The sequence below is a fragment of the Manis pentadactyla genome, chromosome 19, assembly GCF_030020395.1.
Source record: "Manis pentadactyla isolate mManPen7 chromosome 19, mManPen7.hap1, whole genome shotgun sequence".
NCBI lineage: Eukaryota > Metazoa > Chordata > Mammalia > Pholidota > Manidae > Manis > Manis pentadactyla.
In genome coordinates, this window is record NC_080037.1 from 3,806,774 (window position 1) to 3,824,460 (window position 17,687).

Genomic DNA, 17,687 nt, shown 5'->3' on the forward strand with positions numbered 1-17,687 from the left:
TGAACTTGACCAGCATGTGAAGGGGAGACAGAGCCAGGAAGGGAGGGTTCCAGCGGAACGCTGTCAGCACGGCATGTCAGCCACAGCAGCATGGGTAAGGCGGTGGAGCCAGAGAGCCCTGAGGGCTGGTCACCTGAAGGGAGACCCCCACACGTCTGTGCCGGGGTCTCAGCTCAGTCCCCGCCCAGGGCTCTCTGACCTAGTGCCCCTCCGCCTGCTAGACCCACCCCTGCTTCCTCCTTTTTCTCCCAGGCTGAATCCTACTCACCTTTTAGATCTGAGCATAACTGTCATTTCCTCAAAGAAGTCAGTCCTGACCTTTCAATTTAAATTAGATTCTCCTACTATAGTCTGTCATCTCATCCAATTATTTTTCCTTCATAGCACTTATCATGGCTTATAATGATAGATTTATGTCTGTGACTATCTGTTTGGTATCTGTCTCCTCTGTCAGACTGCATAAGCTCCATGAGGTCAGGGACTTTATAGGTTTTGTTCCTTAGTGTATCCCCAGTGACTGACAGACAAAAAGTTATAATACGTGTTGGCTGAATGATAATTGAATGAATAAATGACAGCTGAGAAAAAAATGCACAGGAACCCCACTACCACCACCATGCATGCACACATATAAAGAAACACATCATTAATAAGGGAAGGACTGTGGTCTAGTGAAAGACACGTGGCTAGGAGTCAGAACTGGGGGCCTGGTTTTCATACCCATTTCCATCACTTCCTAGTTGTGTGACAGTATCCGAAACCCAGTTTGTTAGAGCAGCTCTCTCTCCTCCCCTGACTTCATGGCCTTGTCTCAAATTTCTCGCTTATAAAACTGGGATGATGCAGTCTGCCCTATTTCCCTCTAATCTTTGGGGAAACTTTATTTACTATTGTATAGGTAAAGTACTATGCAAATATAGAAATATTAATCTATCATCACAGTAGAGGTATTTGCATATAAATTTTATGTCCAATGTTTATTGGCCATTGTCAAATAAATGGCTTTGGTTTTTCATTTGTGTTGGCTGCAAAATATTATTTTCTATTGCCATTGGTCAAAAGCATAAATAAATAAATAAGACCAGTGGTAAAGCTATATCCTTTCATTACCAGGGCGAATATAGGATATTATGCTGAGTCTGTGTCAAACAGACTAATGAAAACATATGCCCTTTCATTTACTCAAAGGCACTAATGGCTTTAATAAAAGCAGAGCATATCACTTAAGCAGAATAGATAATTAGCCTTGACAAGAAGCAAGCTCAGAATTCTTAGGAATAAATTAGTCAATTCCCACTGTAGACATTGAGCATTCGGTCTTTCATTTGATATCCTAATGAGAATTAGTAACAGCTGGAGACACTGGAGTGACTACATCCGGGGGGTTGTCTGGGAGGGGCTCAGGTTAGGGCGCTGTTGCTCTGTCAGTGATGGTCTTAGACATGACGTGATGGTGCCAAGCAAAAAACGTGGATTGAAAAGAGAAGCCACATTCATATTTCTTGTACGTTAGGCAAAGTTTATGGCTTGTTTTGGATGTTAAGCCTCACAAGGAGAGCATACTGGGATGTTTTTGGTATGAGCACATCAAACATATTTTAATGCAAAAATATTTATTGAGTACCTACTGTGTGTTCTGGCATTTGTGGGGGGAAATGATCTATGTGGAGAAGGTAGATGGCATGAACAGTGAACCAGATGTTGGAACGAACATCTTGTGTTCCACAGTGAGTAAAATAGCTGGACCAGTAGGGACCACAGAGAAAGGGAAGAAGGCAAAACAAGAAAATAGTACTTCCTTGTGCTTGTATAGGATTTTACAGTGTAAAAGCAGCAAACACACATCCAAAACCAAACCACAATGAAACACTCGCACAGCTCTCATTGCATTTGACCCAACAAACATAAACAAAATGCAGAAACCTCCGCGAGGCCGGTAGCGTGGGCGTGTTCCCCAGACCTCGCCCAGGGTCACCAGCTGGAGGGTGGTGGTGCTGTGAGGCCCCTGGGCCTTGTGGTCAGGCACTTTCCCCACAGACAGCTTAAACGGAAGGCTGAAATGCAAAGGCGAGGCCTTTCGGCCAGGCTGAGGAATTCGATCTTTACTCAGTACGGAAAAGAAGTAGACAGTGTCCCCAGCTTAGTAAAATGGGAAGAAAGGTACACACTGCCAACAGATCATCTTGACATTGACCTTGGACAGGGCTCTAAAGAGGGCTTTTTAGAGGATGGTTTCTGAGTGCTTGGAAGAACCCTTGCCAGAACTGGTCCCCCACAAAACCAGTTGCGCTGGAATAACTCGTTTCCTTCTCGGATGGACGTAAGGTGGAAAATTGTAGTTAGTACTTCATTGAGACACTTGCTTCAGATGCCCCTGTGGAGAGAACGGACAGCTGTGGAATGGGTAGTGGATTGATCTGCATGGAATTTAAAGTTGAAGGGATTTGAGAAGTCATCTAGCCCTGTTCCACCATTTTACAAACGGGAAAAAGGAGACAAGGGGAAGGTGGCTTGCGTGTGTGCGGTCGTCCTGGCGCCGACCTCCAGGTAGCTTATGAGCCTCAACATCTACTGTGTATCTGGCGCATTCCAAGTGTTGACTCACTGGATGCCCTGCAAACCGATGTGGGAACTGAGGCCCCGGGAGACTCCGTAACTCACCACTACAGGGAGGCTGTGAACAGTGGGGCTGGGATCTGTACCAGGGAGGCTGGCTTCCGAGTCGGCGCTTTCCTGCACATACAGCCTCCTCAGGTCTTACAGCCGCTAAGTGGCGGAGCAGCGTCGATGGCGCTGGTGGGCAGACTTCCGGGTGGGGTGCCAGGAGACCTTCCCTCCTCCTTCCTCACCTGCTTTTGCCCCAGCCCCCATGTCAGCCTCCTCCTCCTTTGTCACCCTGACTTGGATCCCGTCTCTGTCCTTTATTCTCAGGCTTTGTTCTGGGTTCTCCTAGCATCTGAATCTTAATTTTTCTCCCCTGGCGACTTGCCTTCCGGGCTCTCTGGGCGCCATGGCGGGTCAGGGCAGACCTCTCCCCTGTTCCAGGCCCTCAGAGCCGAGCCGGTGACACCGACCCTCGGTGGGTGTGCTGGCTGGCAGGACCCCCATTACCCTCCCAGCACTTACCCCACGAGGGGAAGATCTGGACCGTGTCTGGAGCATTGTAACCAGTTCTGGCCGCCCCCCTCGCCACCATCAGGGCGTCTCTGTAAAGGGAAGTACATGCACAGGAAGAGGATAGGTCTTGAAGCTTGAACACCCGGAGATGCGTGGAATGAGTGAAGGAGGTGGCGGTGTGCAGGGAAGGAGCTCTAAGGGCTCGGGAGATTTATCTCCGCATTTGCAGAAGATGCCACAGGCTTCTCCTGGGTGGTCTCCGGAGGTAGCCTGGCACCCACGGGCAGAAGCCGCAGGGGAGGCAGATAAAAATACCTCAGTAAAAAACGTTGTCCTGGAAAGAACTGTCCAGAATTGGAATGAGATAGTAGTGAGCTCCCCATTATAGGAGGTGTTCAAGTACAGGCTGGGCAGTGCCTTGTCAGGAAAGCTATATAAGAGATTCAAGCCTCAAAGAGACACTTAGATTCTGATCTGCGGGCTGGTCCCACCCCAGGGAGTCTCTGTGTCAGCGAGGCCTCAGCTGCCCCCGTGAACAGGTAGCACGATGACAGTGGTCCTCAGGTGCCGCATGCGTCCAGTCAAACAGCAGAGGATGGCCACTGCGTCAAGCCAGCATGCCCTCCCAGCCTGTATGGTCCCCACGTGAGCCAGCCCCGGCTCCGGCTGCACTTGTCAAACTTTCCCTGTGAGAGCACAGCCATCTGCTTCCGGCCACTGGGGCGGGGTGGGGGGGGCCACCCCAGATCTCAGGGCTGCTCTGCTTTGGTTCTCTGGAGCTGGGGATCCGGCCTCACACTTTCCTAGTCTTGTGCATATGAAAGGGCTCTGTTCTCTCTTAGCCCCCACCCCCACCTCCTTCCACAGACCAAATGCCAAGTGCATTGGATACAGAGAAGCGGGAGTGAGAAAATGCATTTTAATAAACCCCATTGATTTCTGTGGGTGCAAGTCAAGGAGAGGCACCTAAAGAGCCTTACACCCCCTGCCACCTGCCCCCTTTCTCCTGACCTGCTCTGGGGCCGTCACACATCGATCGGCTTCCTAGATAATAGATTGTGCCCGGAAGGGACCTCTGGGGACGAGCAGGGAGCTGGGAGAGTCACAGGCAGCAGCCCAGCCCTGAGTTAATCAAACCAGCAACAGGATCGCACGCGGCAGCCGCCGCGCAGCATTCTGCGTGGTTACTGACAGGCACCAGCTGCCAGCGCTGCTCCGCCGGCCGGGCTCGCAGACCCTGGGGCAGGCTCCTGGCTAATCCGGGGCTGGCCCGGCCCCAGCTCCCCGGCTGCTAGGAAGCAATGACCGCTCCTGATCGCCCACGTTGAAGGCAGCCCGGCTGCGCTTGGGAGCCCGAGAGGCCAGGATCCTCAGCAGACACCCGGAGAGGAATATGAACTGAACAGGAAACATGTATGGAAATTATTCCCACTTCATGAAGTTTCCCGCAGGCTTTGGCGGTAAGAGTCTCACGTGGGCTCCCCTGCGCGGACCTGTCTGGAGAGGAGAGGGGCAGTGTGGAAGCTGGGGAGGCGGTGTGGTTCTGTGCCCAGCGGGGGTGCAGGCATGAGACGGACAGAGGCGCCGAGCGGCCGGCAGGTGAGGACGGGTGGGTGTCAGCACGGGTGAGCCAGGGGCACAGGGGCACAGTGGAGGGAGCGTGCAAGCAGCGTGCTTGTGAATGTGACTGAGACAGAGATAAGAGAAGAGCATTGTTATGACCTAGTGCTTGTGAGGTGGGAAAAGCGGAAGAGTAGAAGGGGAATCGCTACGAGGTGCCTATTAGCCAACTTGTAATGAGAAAAAAAGTGATCAGAAAGGCTTTGCGTGTAGAGTAAGCGTCCCTGGGATACTTCAGAACAAGGGCGTGATCGTTTTCTCGAAATACAGATTTCCCTGTAACTGGGTTTTTAAACAGAAAACGCAGCACTTCAACTTGCCATCCTGCTTTCCTTCCTCTGTTTGCTTCCTTTTTGATTTGCTAATAGCCTCGGTCCCCTGCCCTGCTGCTGCTCCCGGTTCCACCGCAAGGGTCTCTGCTGTCACTTCGGTCTGAGAGCTGGACCTGGGGCGGGGGACCTGGCTCTTGTAAGGAGGACTGCCAGGCTGAAGACCCAGGTCGTGAGGCCAGGGGGGCAGCCCGGCCGCACATCCCAGGGTCTGCCTTAGCGCCCTGGCATGCTTGTCCCAGGGCTCCCGCGACGCAGGGATGGACGCAGCACAGTCACCGGCTTCGGATAAACGGTACCAACAGCTGACCGGCTGGCTGCTGGCACGGAGATCATGTTCTTGGGAGCCAAAGAGGAGCTTTTGCTCTGTGGAGGCTGGCAGGCAGGACAAAGCAGAAGTCTCGTGAGGTCTTGAGAACAGAAAGTCTGTCCTGTTCTCCCGACCTGCTGTGTGGACAGACAGGCAACTCATCTCAAGGCTCGGGGGTCAGGCTCGCCTACTTCGCTGGCAGGACCCTTTGCGAGCAGTGGAGGGACAGAGCAAGGGGCTTGTGGGTGCCTGTCCGGGAGAGGAGGGCCTGAGGGCTTGCTCAATCCCTCGGGCATTGAGTAGTTTTGGAGCCACAGCTGGTACTGGGCGCTGGGAATGCAGATGGGAAGGAGACAGAGGCGCTGTGCTCGCCCCAGGTGGGCTGTCCCAGAGACACGCTGCAATCTGTGTGGTGTGCACCGTTCTGGACACACGGGGTGGGGGCCGTGGATGGGCTCCTGGAAGAGATAAGTAGTTATTGGGGCCAGTCTTGTGGCCCGGCCCGGCGAGAGCTGTGACCGAGGCTGGGACCTGGACATGTGACCTCCAGTTTATAGTTGGGTCCTGGGTGTGAAAAACCTTCTCGGCTTTCGTATGGGTCCTATTACTTTTCCCTCTGAGCTCGGGTGTCTGAGGAACATGCATATCCACAAGATGTTTGGGGCCCCCGAGGTCTATGAGGTTATGGCTTCATGAGTATCAAGGAGACTTCGTGTCTTCCCTCTGTGTCAGCTGGGGAGAATACGGAGGCTGAAGGTGGAAAGATTTGGGGGGAGAGCTATGATGAGGGTGGGGAAAGAAGGTCTGGTCCCAGATTCAGTGGGGACGGCCTCTCGAACCTTGGCGTGCCAGCATGCCGAGGGGCCTCGGAGAGCGCCTTAGACCTCTCGCTGGGCATGTGCCAACTGAGCGCTCAGGAGGGCAGGGGCCATCTGGCCCGCGGCCATGTGCGGTTAGTGGGACAGTCTTCCAGCAAAGGCCTGAACTCAAACTTAACATCCTATCCCTTCAGTTCTGATACAGCGAAAAGATCATGAAAGGCAGGCAGGCAGACAGACGGACAGACAGGGCGAGCCAGGGAGTGAGAGAGAACTGCGCTGGGTTCCGAGTTTCTCATTTGCCAGCTGTGTGACCTTAGGCAAGATACTGACCTGCGCCTCAGCGTCTCCACCTCTCAGATGGACTTGATCATCCCACCCTCAGGGTACTGCGGTGAGAATTAAATGCCCTGGTGCCCACAGAAGCAGCTATAGTGTTGCCCGTTTATTCCATACTTAATAAAAGTCAGTATTTTCATCCCCTCCATTTTGCTCAAGTACTAACATGCAAATTAATTAAAAAACTAAACATTACTGTAGAATAATGAATCAGGAACCTGGGGAAATAAAATTAAATCCACAAAGACCCACATACTTTGCTACTTTAAATTTTCATAATTGTGGGAGCTCTCGTATTTAGTGTGATTAGGTTTCAGATAAAAGGAAATGGTGCAGCCATGGAAGAAAATAGGTTGATATGGCACAGGGAGCAGCAGTGGGGGGCGGGTCATTTAGGTTGTTTAAATGTCCCCCTCTAATGCCACTTTTCCTTGTCATTCCTGAGGGAAGAGAATCATTATTTTGTTTCGTTCTGTTGATGTTCTCTGTTGCGTTTGCACACGCCCCTTGAGAGGCTGCCTGAGGCACAGAGCCCGAGGCTGCAGCCCCCTCTGTGGCAGGGCTGCCTGAGACCTTGCAGGGGCGGCTGTGGAGGGGCAAGAGGCCACGTCGTCAGGGACAGGGGAAACCTGAGGATTGGCATGGATGTCAGCTGCCGCCTGCAACCGCCTGTGTCCCGGCGCCACTCTGAGCTGCTCTGCACAGATTAGATGATCAGGTGCATGCGCCCTGCTCTTCATATATTAGCAAATGGCACTGCAGGAGCTCCTGGGATTTGTGTGAGGCCCACTGGGGAAGCCACGACACCCTTGGGAAATAACCCTGGGATTTGCGTCTGGGGCTCTGCCTACCAGATGTCAGACCACCATCCTATCAGTGCACCAGAGGCAGGTCCTGGTGGCTGCAGGGAGGACTACCTGGGCTGTGGTGGTCCCACCAAGGTGCCCACTGTCTCAGCTCAGAGCCCTGCCGGGCACCGAGGAGAGAAGCCTTCTCTCCTTCATCGCTGTGTCCTGGCTTGGCCGGCTGCTCAGTAAGAGATTCGTTTGCGTGGATGAGACAGTTGCTGCCTCTCAGAACACAGGAAAGCGAAGCCTGTGATTCCCCCATCCGGTTGCACAGCGATCCTCCGGGCGAGAAGGCATCAGGAGAGGGGTCTCCGTTTCATTTAACAAGCACGCCTGCTAGCTGCCGGTGTAAGCCCTTTCCCAGGAACAACCTGTGTAGTCCTCACGGCTACCCCAAGTGCATACTGGTACCTTCATTATCATAGTCCTTTTATGGACGAGAAAACTGAGGCACTGAGGTGAAGCAACTCGGTTCAGCTCCCATAGCTAGAAAATGGCACCGCCAACGATTTGATGCAGGCAGTCTGGATGCAGAGGCCATGCTCTGTGGTGCTGCCTCTCATGCTTTTGTGGGCTACAGACTGCGCCAGGAAGCTGTGGGGAGTGGCACACCCTCTGAGGGGTGCAGAGCCCTGACCCAGCCTCAGCACTGCCCAGTGGTTGCAAACAAAATGGTCTGACCATTGGGGAATAAATCACAGGATAGCTTAGCTGTCAGGAGCCATGGGACTGCTGGAGAATTAATTAGTGGCTTCTTTTGGGGGCCACTAATCTGCAAGTCCTGCCCAGCTGCCCCTGGCCATCTGTGTAGAATATGCAGCTTTCCCCTGGGGACAGCCGTGGAGGGAAGGTTGGACTGGAGATGCTCGTGTGCATACACGTGTGTGCATGTGTGTGCACATGCGCGCTTGGGCATGTGTTCATGTACGGGGGGCAAGATAAGGATGACTGTGGATATGAGGGGAAGGTTGTGTGTGTGTGTGTGCACCAGAACATATTTTTCCCTTCCACAAATGTGTGGGTGGCTAATTGGGACCCAGTGAGGGCATAAGTGGTTGGGGTTTATGTGGGAAGGAGAAACTGTTTATGAGATTTAGGAAGGAACATATTTAATATAAACTATTTTCTGAAACATTTACAATCTTACCAAGAGATAGAGAGCTGAATAGCAACCGGGGGAAGGAATTGTGCAAAGAGTGATCTAAATTCTCCACCTCTTCCTTCCCCTCATTATGTGGCTTTTGCATCTACAGGGAGCTCAGCCTCCAGAACTGGGTGGCTCAGATGCCAAGGGCTACCAGGGGGAACTGCTCTCATCTCTTCTTATTTGAAAGTAGAGGGCACAGAGGCTCAGGATGTAACAGATTTATTTTCTAGAATGTCTGGGTTTCGGTGGCTCTCATGAGATGGACTCAGGTTCTAGTTCAGTGAAAATAATAGCAAATGTTTTTTAGGAACCTACTATGTGCCTCTTGCAAGGAAGGGGCATGCACCGTCGCATTCAGTGTTCTCAGCGACCCTGAGAGGCAAGGTACTACCATTGCCACCCCCCCATTTTACTGACAGGAACAGAGCCACAGAGAGGTTTAGTGATCTGCCCAAGATCAGCCAGCTGGAGGGGATCCGACTCCAGGCAGATGCCAGGGCTGCTCTGCTCACCCTGCGCTTGCCCACTGGGGCACAGGGTGGAGGGCAGTTGGGGCTGAGCAGGTTCAGTCCCAGACCTGCCCCACCTGAGCGGTTATGTGTAAGAACGACAGTTGACATATTCAGCCCCTACTCTGAACTCTTTGGGACTTACTTTAGAGCCATACCACATTGTTTCCTTTTAAATGTGTGTAATCGCAGCACTGAAATAAAAAGTCTGAGGTGGGAGCGGGGGACTGGGCACTTGAGGGCGCTAATGAAACAGAAGTCAGAAATTCCTCAGGCGGGTCCCACTTGATCATAATACATGGAACCCAGTTTTACCTGTGGGCCAGGGATTGGCAAACTTTTCCTCTAAAGAGCCAGATAGTAAACGTTTTAGTCTTTGCTGGTTACAGGGTCCCTCTGTCCGCCGGCTCAGACCTTCTGTTGTAATGTGAAAGCAGCCAGAGTCAATGTACAGCCTACCCCACAGAGACCCGCTGGTCTCAGGGGGTGTGCTGGCCCTGGGGCGATGCCCGGGACCGCTGGTCTCAGGGGGTGTGCTGGCTCTGGGGCAATGTGTGGGGACCCTCTGGTCTCAGGGGCCATACTGGCCCTGGGGTGATGCACAGGGATCCTTTGGTCTCAGGGGGCATGCTGGCCCTGGGGCGATGCATGGGACTGCTGGTCTCAGGGGGTGTGCTGGCCCTGGGGCGATGTGTGGGGACCCGCTGGTCTCAGGGGGTGTGCTGGCCCCAGGACAATGTTCTGGAGACACAGGATTGCCGTTTCCGATTCCTACCCAGTTAGCAATGATTCCCAGCACCAGCTCTAAACAGTGCTTCCTGGCTTCCTTGTCGCAGAGGCGAATCTTCAAAGCTGGACCGAGGGGCTGTGGGTCATCTGGTCTGACCTGAGTCACAAATAAGGATGCCTGGGAAAGCAGGTGTGGCTCAACTGGACCTCTAGCTGTTTGTGGTCTCCAAACTGGGTTCCCCTGGCCCCCTCGGGAGCCACCTGGGGTGACAGGGAGAGGAGAGGGAGGTTAAGCCACAAGGAGGCCTCCCCACCCTTTGGTAATGTGACCCAATACTGCCAACCACATAGGGTCAGAGTTAACCTTCTACTGTGGATTCAGTGAAATAAAGCCTGGAAGATTGTAAACACATAGTGAAAATTGGTTTTCCTTTCCCATTTCAGATAATTAGGAAACTGGTACTAAATTCAGCTAGAATTTTGTATGTAGATTTTTCTTAGAAGAGGTAGGATGGTGCACTAGGAGATGCTGACAAAGAGAGATAAATAAGACGGATTCTGCTCAAGTTACAGAAGACGATGTTTTAACGAATATTCTGGAGCAGGTGTTCATGACATCCGGTGGAAGGAGTGCTGAGACCTTGGGCCTGCAGCCCCCGTAGTCTTCAGGAGGGCCTGGCTCTGGCCCAGTGACCTCCCCGAGTCATGACCTCCTGAGCATCCCCAGCTGCAAGTTGGACAACCTGGGGCACTTTGCTCCCTTAGGTACGGTGACTGAGAAAGGGGGAGGAGAGCAGGAGAGCTTCTAGGTTCAGGACTGATCTCAGAATTCTGATGGGATTTCAGAATTCAAAGTCTGAACTTAAAAAATGGAAAGGCTTGTGATCTTTAATTCAAAAAGCATTTACAATAAGTCAGAGGAGCAGCAAAGCAAGTGCTTAATAAATGTGTCAGACATGCCTCCTAGGCTGGTCATGTGGGTTTCATTTCTGTGAGTCAGCATCTCCTCTGCACCCCCTTTTGGGGTTCTCTAGTGTCGTGGGGAAACAGTCTCTTGAAGTGTTTGGGGTTCATGGAATCTATATTTTCTCAGGCCCTGCTACATGGGAAGCAGAGCAAAGGTTGGAGATCACCAGTGAGGAAAGAATATTCTAGACTGCTCCAGGAATGCCTGTCAGTCATTCAGAGCACACATTGGCTAAGCATCTGGTTTGTGCAAGGGGTGTGTGGGACACTAAGAACCAGAGCCGTCCCCTGCCCTGAAAGGATGTATAAGCCTCTGAAGTCTGCAGAGCATTTGGAGATGAATTATTTCTGGAAATGTTTCTTGGGCTGAGGTTAAGTAAATGGACCCAAGGAACTTAGGTGTTTAGGATGAGAACACGAATGCTATGTGCACACCGAGTGGTAACATGGCACCGAGTGTATAGTTCACTGTATTTAAGGTGACCGTGATCTTTAGAAGCCAGTCCGTATTTAGAGGCTAGGGAGAGCTTACGTGAACAAGAAGTCCAGAGAGACAGAAAGAGGGATTGAGGTCATGGGTTCAAGAGCTGGGTGGGGGCAGAATTGGCATTCAAGGACTTTGGAACAAATGGCGAGGTGGGGGCACCCTCAGCAGATGCTTGAAACCCTCATTGGCATTAGTCTCCACGGACCAGCTGGCACATGGTGTACCTACTGGCATGTGAAACTGACTCAGGGGACAGATGAGCCATTCCTTGTCAGTGGGGCTCCTGCTTCAGGACCTTCTGCCGCCTCTTGTGTTTCCCAGCAAGGTTCATAATCTGGTCCTGGGTGGGAAAGGTTTGCAAGCAAAATGCCATTAATTACATGCAGAAAGGTTGACAGAAATTGTGCTAAACTCAGATTCCAGGTCTATAATCATTCCCAGTAAGCCCTTGGGAAAGTTATCTTATAGTTTATCAGTTTCCTAACCTGTCCAATGGGGAAAATTCCTGCCCTGCCGGCTCTTCGGAGTCAGTTTGAAGCTTGAATAACTGGACGGTGGCCTCCGGGAGGGACCACTGTATCTAAGTGCCCAACATGGGGCCTGGCACATAGCAGGCGCTCAACATATTTTTTTGTCTGAGTCAGTGATATCAATGGCTCAGTCAATGGAAAAAAAAGAGCATGTAATCATAAACAGTTCTGTGAATGTAAGGCAGGAAGTGGTGGGTGAAATAAGCTTGGACCTGGGGCCAGAAGACCCCGTGCTTCTGTTCTGTGTGGCCTAGAGTAAGTCAGGAAGCCTCTCAGTTTTTCTCTGCTGTAAAAATGAGGTGTTTCTTTAAGTCCTGAAAGTCTGCTTTCTAACCGAAAACAAGATGGCCTTAGGAGTTTATGACATAATTAGTTTGGAATGGTGATTAAATTGGTCAAAACTAGTTTGAATTTGCTCACTCACCAAAAAACAACCAAAAAAAAACAGGTTTGTGAGGCAAATAAGATTGTGGAAATGTTGAGCCTATTTTAAGTTTCATCTGTTTTCAAGCAATTTAAAAAGCATAGCGGGAGCATCGTTAGCATATTAACGGGGCGTTAATTACAAAGGAATCTTTGAAAGCAGATTTTATAAAATCCCCACTTAATAACCATTAGCTGTGGTACTTGAAACACACGCTCTCCACGTGTGTTACTTAGAAGTAATAAAACTGTAATTTAAAAGTAATCTGCCAACTTGTCAGGAATTTAAACCGATTTTTCTCTCAATTGATCCAAATGAGTGAGGTTTTGCTATAATTATATATAATGCTGGTGATAATGAGGCTTATTATCAATCTTTGCCTGCCTTTCACTATCTCCATCATTACAGATTTTAGGGGAGGGAGCCGGGTGGAAGGGGATGGGATGGAGCGGGAATGCAGGAGGGGGTGCGGAAGGGGTGCCACTCCCTCCCTCCCCACTGCCAGAGCACTAGGAAAAGCAGCCCGCACCCCCCTGATCTGCCAGCCAGCCCTCCTTCCAGGGCACAGTAGTCAGGAGGGGCACAGTCCGGGGGGCAGCCTCAGCCCGTCGTCTCCATGTCCCCATATACCTGCGGGAGGCCCAGGGGGCGCAGGGGTCTCTCCATGCGCTGCCCCCCACCTCCACCGGTTCCTTACTCCTCCCCACTGAGAAGGCCAGCGAGGGCTTTGCTAGCCCATCAGGCTTCCCATTAAGAGACGCGTCCCCTACTGCTCCTGGCTGCCTGGGAACTCTGCGCCTGGTACCGCGGTGTCTACGCGAGTGAACATGCAGAGCCTGTGTCTGTGAGGTGCCTCCCTGCCCAGTCTCTGGGTGGCTGTGCAGCTCAGGGCTCTGTATGAAAGTGCTTTTGGAAATGCCGAGTGCAAACATAAGCAGTGCCATCAGCAACCCCCTGCATCCGAGTGCCCTTCAACGGGAGACAGAGGGAGGCCACCTGGCCGGCAGGGCGCCCACTGAGGGAGCCAGGGCTGGGCTTGGCGCTGTGGCTGGATGACCGGTGTCCTGGGCAGGAAGTGCAGAGGCCCAAGTCCTGAGAGGCCACGAACTGGGCTGGGAAGGGCGGGGGTGGGGACAGTACCTGGGCTGGGAGGCGGAAGGATGCGCAGTCGCAGGAGGGCTGGGAGGAGATGCCCCACCCTGCCGCTTTCCGCTGGGTTCTCGGGCCCTGCTCTGGCCTCCGAGCCCTGCTCCCCTGGGCACATTCTTCCATTTCTCCGTCTTCCAGCTTTTGCATTCCTACAAGAGGAGGAAGGGTACCAGCCTCAAAGAGGTCTGTGGAGATGAAATGGACCATGTATGTGAAGTGTTTAGAACCATGTCTGGCTCACGGCCATTGCTCAATAGAGATGATCTGTTTCTGTTGTCACTCAGCAGAGGACACGACACCGAAGTGTGGACTCACGTGCCTTCACGCGGCAGGCCCCTGCCTCCCTGGCCTGGCAGCTCTCTGCCCCTCGGAGCCGAGAGGGAGCACCTGTGAGTGTCCCTTAGACGAGGGGGAGCAAGCCAGGTGTCTGAACAGTCTGGTTCTTTGGCACCACATCTCTCCCCCGGAGAGGGGGGGGCAGGCAGGTGTGTGACCGTGCCCAGCGTGGAAGGGGGTAAGTGGGCTTGGGCCCTGTGACACTCCTTGATTCTGACAGAGTCCTGATCTTAGAAATCGCAGGTCCCTGCCTTCCCTGCGGGTGGGTATTAGCCACGATCAGTGGTTTATTCACAAGTTTCCATTCCATCCTGAAGCAGGCTGCTGATGGGACAGCGAACTACTCTGCAGAGCAGCCCAGAGGGGGAATCACCACAGTATTTGCTCTCTTGTCTCGCGTCACGGACTCACGCTTGACATATGCCTTCTATTGGCTGAGGCTGAGGTTGCCAAGCAACTTCCTCACCTTGGTAAGAATTCTGCAGCTCTAGGTACCCAGGCTTCTTTTTCTCAGAAAGGCCTCCTCAACACACACATGCAACTTGTTATTCAGTTTTCAGATTTTGGTTTTGGTGAACATCAGGGATATATAGATTCTTATGAAAATGATTTCTGTTGATGAACTCTTTATATAGTCATATACATTAATTATCTCATTCATTGATTAGTCAACAAATTTTTTTTAACATCTACCATGTTCCAGGCCCAGTGCTGGGCACCCCAATGATCGCTGTTAACAGCAAGGGAGTGAAATTAAAAGCATGTGGCAACCAGGAAGGCACCGGGGTCTCAGGGTGGAAGTCAGCCAGAGGACATCCTTGTGCCAGGCTGGAGTACGGGGAGACCTGGGGGATCCTGGATGAAGGGGGGGTGGCTGGGACGATAGAGGGGTACCCTGGGCTCAAAGCACTGGCTATTTAACCAATTCAGAAAATTTAGTTATAAACAACTGGTATGTCCTTACCAGTGTATGACAATGGCTGTCCTTCACAGAGCATTTATGGTGGCCTCACTTGGGCTAAATCTTTTACGCACATAATCTTCTACGGTGGCCTTCAAGCCAGACACAGCCCCTCCCTCATGACTATTACAATATAGTGAATAATTGCCGCTGCTACCTGGGGTGGGTGTTCTCAGGCACTCTCAGCAGGCCCCCCGAGGTAGGCATGTGTATCTCCAGGACCTGGGCTCAGAGGTCAGGGTTCTTGCTCAGGTTTACATGCCGGGTAAGTGGTGGAGCCTCAAATCCAACGTACTTTTTTGGCTTCAGAGTGTTCTGTGCCACACAGGTTGCACCCCTGACATGGTCATGCCAAATGCACACAGGGACTCTTTCATCACAGTGCACGTACCCTGCACATTCCCTAACAGCTTTGGCTGCAGCCACACCAACTGCAGTCTGGAATCCCAAGCAGTCTGCAGGTCGAGCATGGTCCAGGTGGTGATGCAGGGGCCGCTAGGCAAGTGGTCCAGACTCAGACCATTCCAGACCACTGCCCCCTGCACTTCCTTCCCTGTGACGCCAGTGGCCCATATCCTTCCTCCGTGCTCATAGAACAGCATGGGAGAGATCTGAGAGGCCCCCCAGCAGCGGCTCCTTGCTGGGAGAGGCCCAGCAACATGAAAGGCTTTTCTTAGGCATGGACAGAAGAGATGTGCCTGAGACAAGAGAGCTCCACTGGCTCTTTCCAACCAGAAAAATTGGTTTTTATATAGATCGTTGTCTGAGCAGAGAGCATAGACTCTGTGAGGACAGAATTTGTGCATTTCCCTGGTGCTTGGCAGTGGGCACAGTGTGTGCAGCTAAAGAGGAGGGAGAGGTGGGAGGGTCAGGGACTAGCAAGGCTGACCAGACGCGGGGGCCAAGGGACACTGGGCAGAAGGGGCCAGAGGGGAGCATTAGGGGAAAACCTGGCCCTGGATTTGGACTAGAAACCAGGTCTCTGGAAAACTTGGGGTGCCTTCTGATACTGGCTGTGGTTCCCGTGTGGCTCTGAAAAACAGGAGCAAGAAGGCAAATGGCTGGTAAAAATGCTGCCGACAGGTTCGCTTTCCTGTCCACAAGGACGGGTTCATGGGCCACTGAGAAGCACTTTTGTCATTAAAGGCATTGTTTCCACTTTTTCTAAAAGCAAAGTTATTGATTTCTAAGAACCACTGGGTTGTTGTGGGAGGCAAAGAAGCAAAATGCCTTCATGTAAGATGTACTTGGCTTTTTGAATTTTACTTTTTAAAAATGTGGTTATAAAGCAGCCCACCTCTGCTGGGTCACTGGCTCAGCAGAATGAAGCCACATTTTTAAGGCCACCGCAAACTGAACTTTAACTTGCTGATTTATTCTGTCTCAGCTATGTACCATTCTCATCACTGAATAGTCAGGGTGTATTTTGATTGTCTTAGTTTTTATTATTATTAATAATTATTTATCAATAGAATTATGTATTACAAATAATTATTAATAATACTTATTATTATTAATAAAAGCAGTGTACTTTTAATCTCAGATCTCTCTCACATCATCTCATTTTATTCTTGAGACAATCTGTGAATTCTCCAAAGTCCATATATACATATTTTTGTGCAGGTCAGTGTTTCTCTTAAACATCATTCTTTTGCATACGATTTTCATGATATTCTACATATCAAATGTCCTTGGACTTGAATGTTTTCCTATGTCAATTTGCTCACTTTTTGAAAACCTAAATAGCTATTTTTTAAATATTCAACATCATTAGCTATTAGAGAAATGCAGATTAAAACCACAATGAGATATTAGTACACACCTATCATAATGGCTGAAATAAAATTTGTGACAGCTCCGTTCTTCTAGAAGCAGCATTCTCATCATTCTTTTTAAAGTTTTAGCCATTAAATAGCTATTTTTAAGAGAATAATTTCATATAAAAATGGCAGCCCAGTCACAGGACAGAAGAAACAGTAAAAATAAATATAAAACTATTAATATTTTTCAAGTTTGCCTATATACCACTTAAAATGCTGTCCCAAATGTCCGTTATCATCACGTTACAGGGTCTACACCTTGGGACTCTTGGGTCGCTGAACATGTGAGGCAGCATCTGGTGTCTGTCTGTCCCGTAGCTCTGGGCCAGGTGTCAGGCACTGGGCTTGACCCTGGGGTACAGAAATGAAAGGCAGAGTCTCTCTGAGGTCCATGTAAAGCAGAATGAAAAGGAGGGTGGCAGGGCCTTGCGGCTTGTGTTTGGGACCTGAAGCCTGAAGGGCGAGGTGGTTCCCCCCCGCCGGTGTGTTCGTTGGGGGGATGCTGCCCAGTGGGGCCCAGGCTCCTGGCCCATCAGATCGGGCCGGCCCCTGACTCCCCTGCCACATGGCGTCTTAGTAACAGGCTCAAGGTATACGTAGGCACTTTAAGTGTCACAGCTTTCCAGGGCCTCGGAAGAGTAAGATTGTTCTTTCCCGTCAGTGGCTGTCTGGGAAGATGTCTAATTTTTCTGGCTCGAGTTCTGAGAAGCCACTCTTTTCTCTCTCCTTCGGATGAACTTTCAGCTTGAGGTCACTTCACGATCGAGTCGTCTGGTCCTTGGCAGGGTGACGGCTCCCTGGTCACATTCGTTGTCCATGGCAGCACACGCAGGAGGCGGTGTGGGCTTCAGACCGACAGGGTGAATCTAGGCCGTGCCACTTACCAGGGAGAGCCAGGTACTGTGCTAGGGGTGTGGAAACCAAAACGGACACTGTCTGCCCTTCTCAGTTTGGTGGAAGCGGGAAATGAACACATACGGTAACACTTAGTAAGTGCTGAGATAAGAGTAATCTCAAGCTGTTAATAGAAGACAGAAAAGGGCATCAAGTGAGACCAGGAGTATCAGGGCAGGCTTCCTGCAGGAGGCGACGCTTGAGTTAGACCTTGAAGGATGAATAAGAACTTGCTAGACAATGAGGAGGGAGCGAGTTATCCTGGAACCGGGAGCCGCATGGGGATGAGAGTGAGCCTAGGTATTCTCTTTTGTAAAAGGCCGAAATGATCCTCACAGGCTTGTTGTCGGGATA

The 17,687-nt window shown here is 51.2% G+C and overlaps 1 protein-coding gene and 1 long non-coding RNA gene across 4 annotated transcripts in view; one reads left to right on the forward strand and one right to left on the reverse strand.

Annotated features, from left to right (window-relative positions):
- Positions 1 to 17,687, forward strand: part of RXRG (retinoid X receptor gamma) — a 103,766-nt gene that overhangs the window by 61,368 nt on the left and 24,711 nt on the right. For 2 of the 3 annotated variants that reach the window (XM_036922877.2, XM_036922880.2), the window contains exon 1: positions 4,267 to 4,577. The exons of the other annotated variant lie outside the window; for it this stretch is intronic. In XM_036922877.2, the coding sequence (XP_036778772.2) occupies positions 4,529 to 4,577 (49 nt within the window). In that variant the 5' untranslated portion in view covers positions 4,267 to 4,528. Of the gene's footprint in view, positions 1 to 4,266; positions 4,578 to 17,687 lie in introns of those variants that run through there. 3 annotated transcript variants of the gene reach the window in all.
- LOC118930859 (uncharacterized) lies at positions 2,065 to 4,249 on the reverse strand. The gene is made up of 3 exons (XR_005032194.2): positions 4,129 to 4,249; positions 3,127 to 3,206; positions 2,065 to 2,374 (listed from the first exon to the last, which is right to left on the reverse strand). It is a non-coding gene; the product is annotated as an uncharacterized LOC118930859 (long non-coding RNA).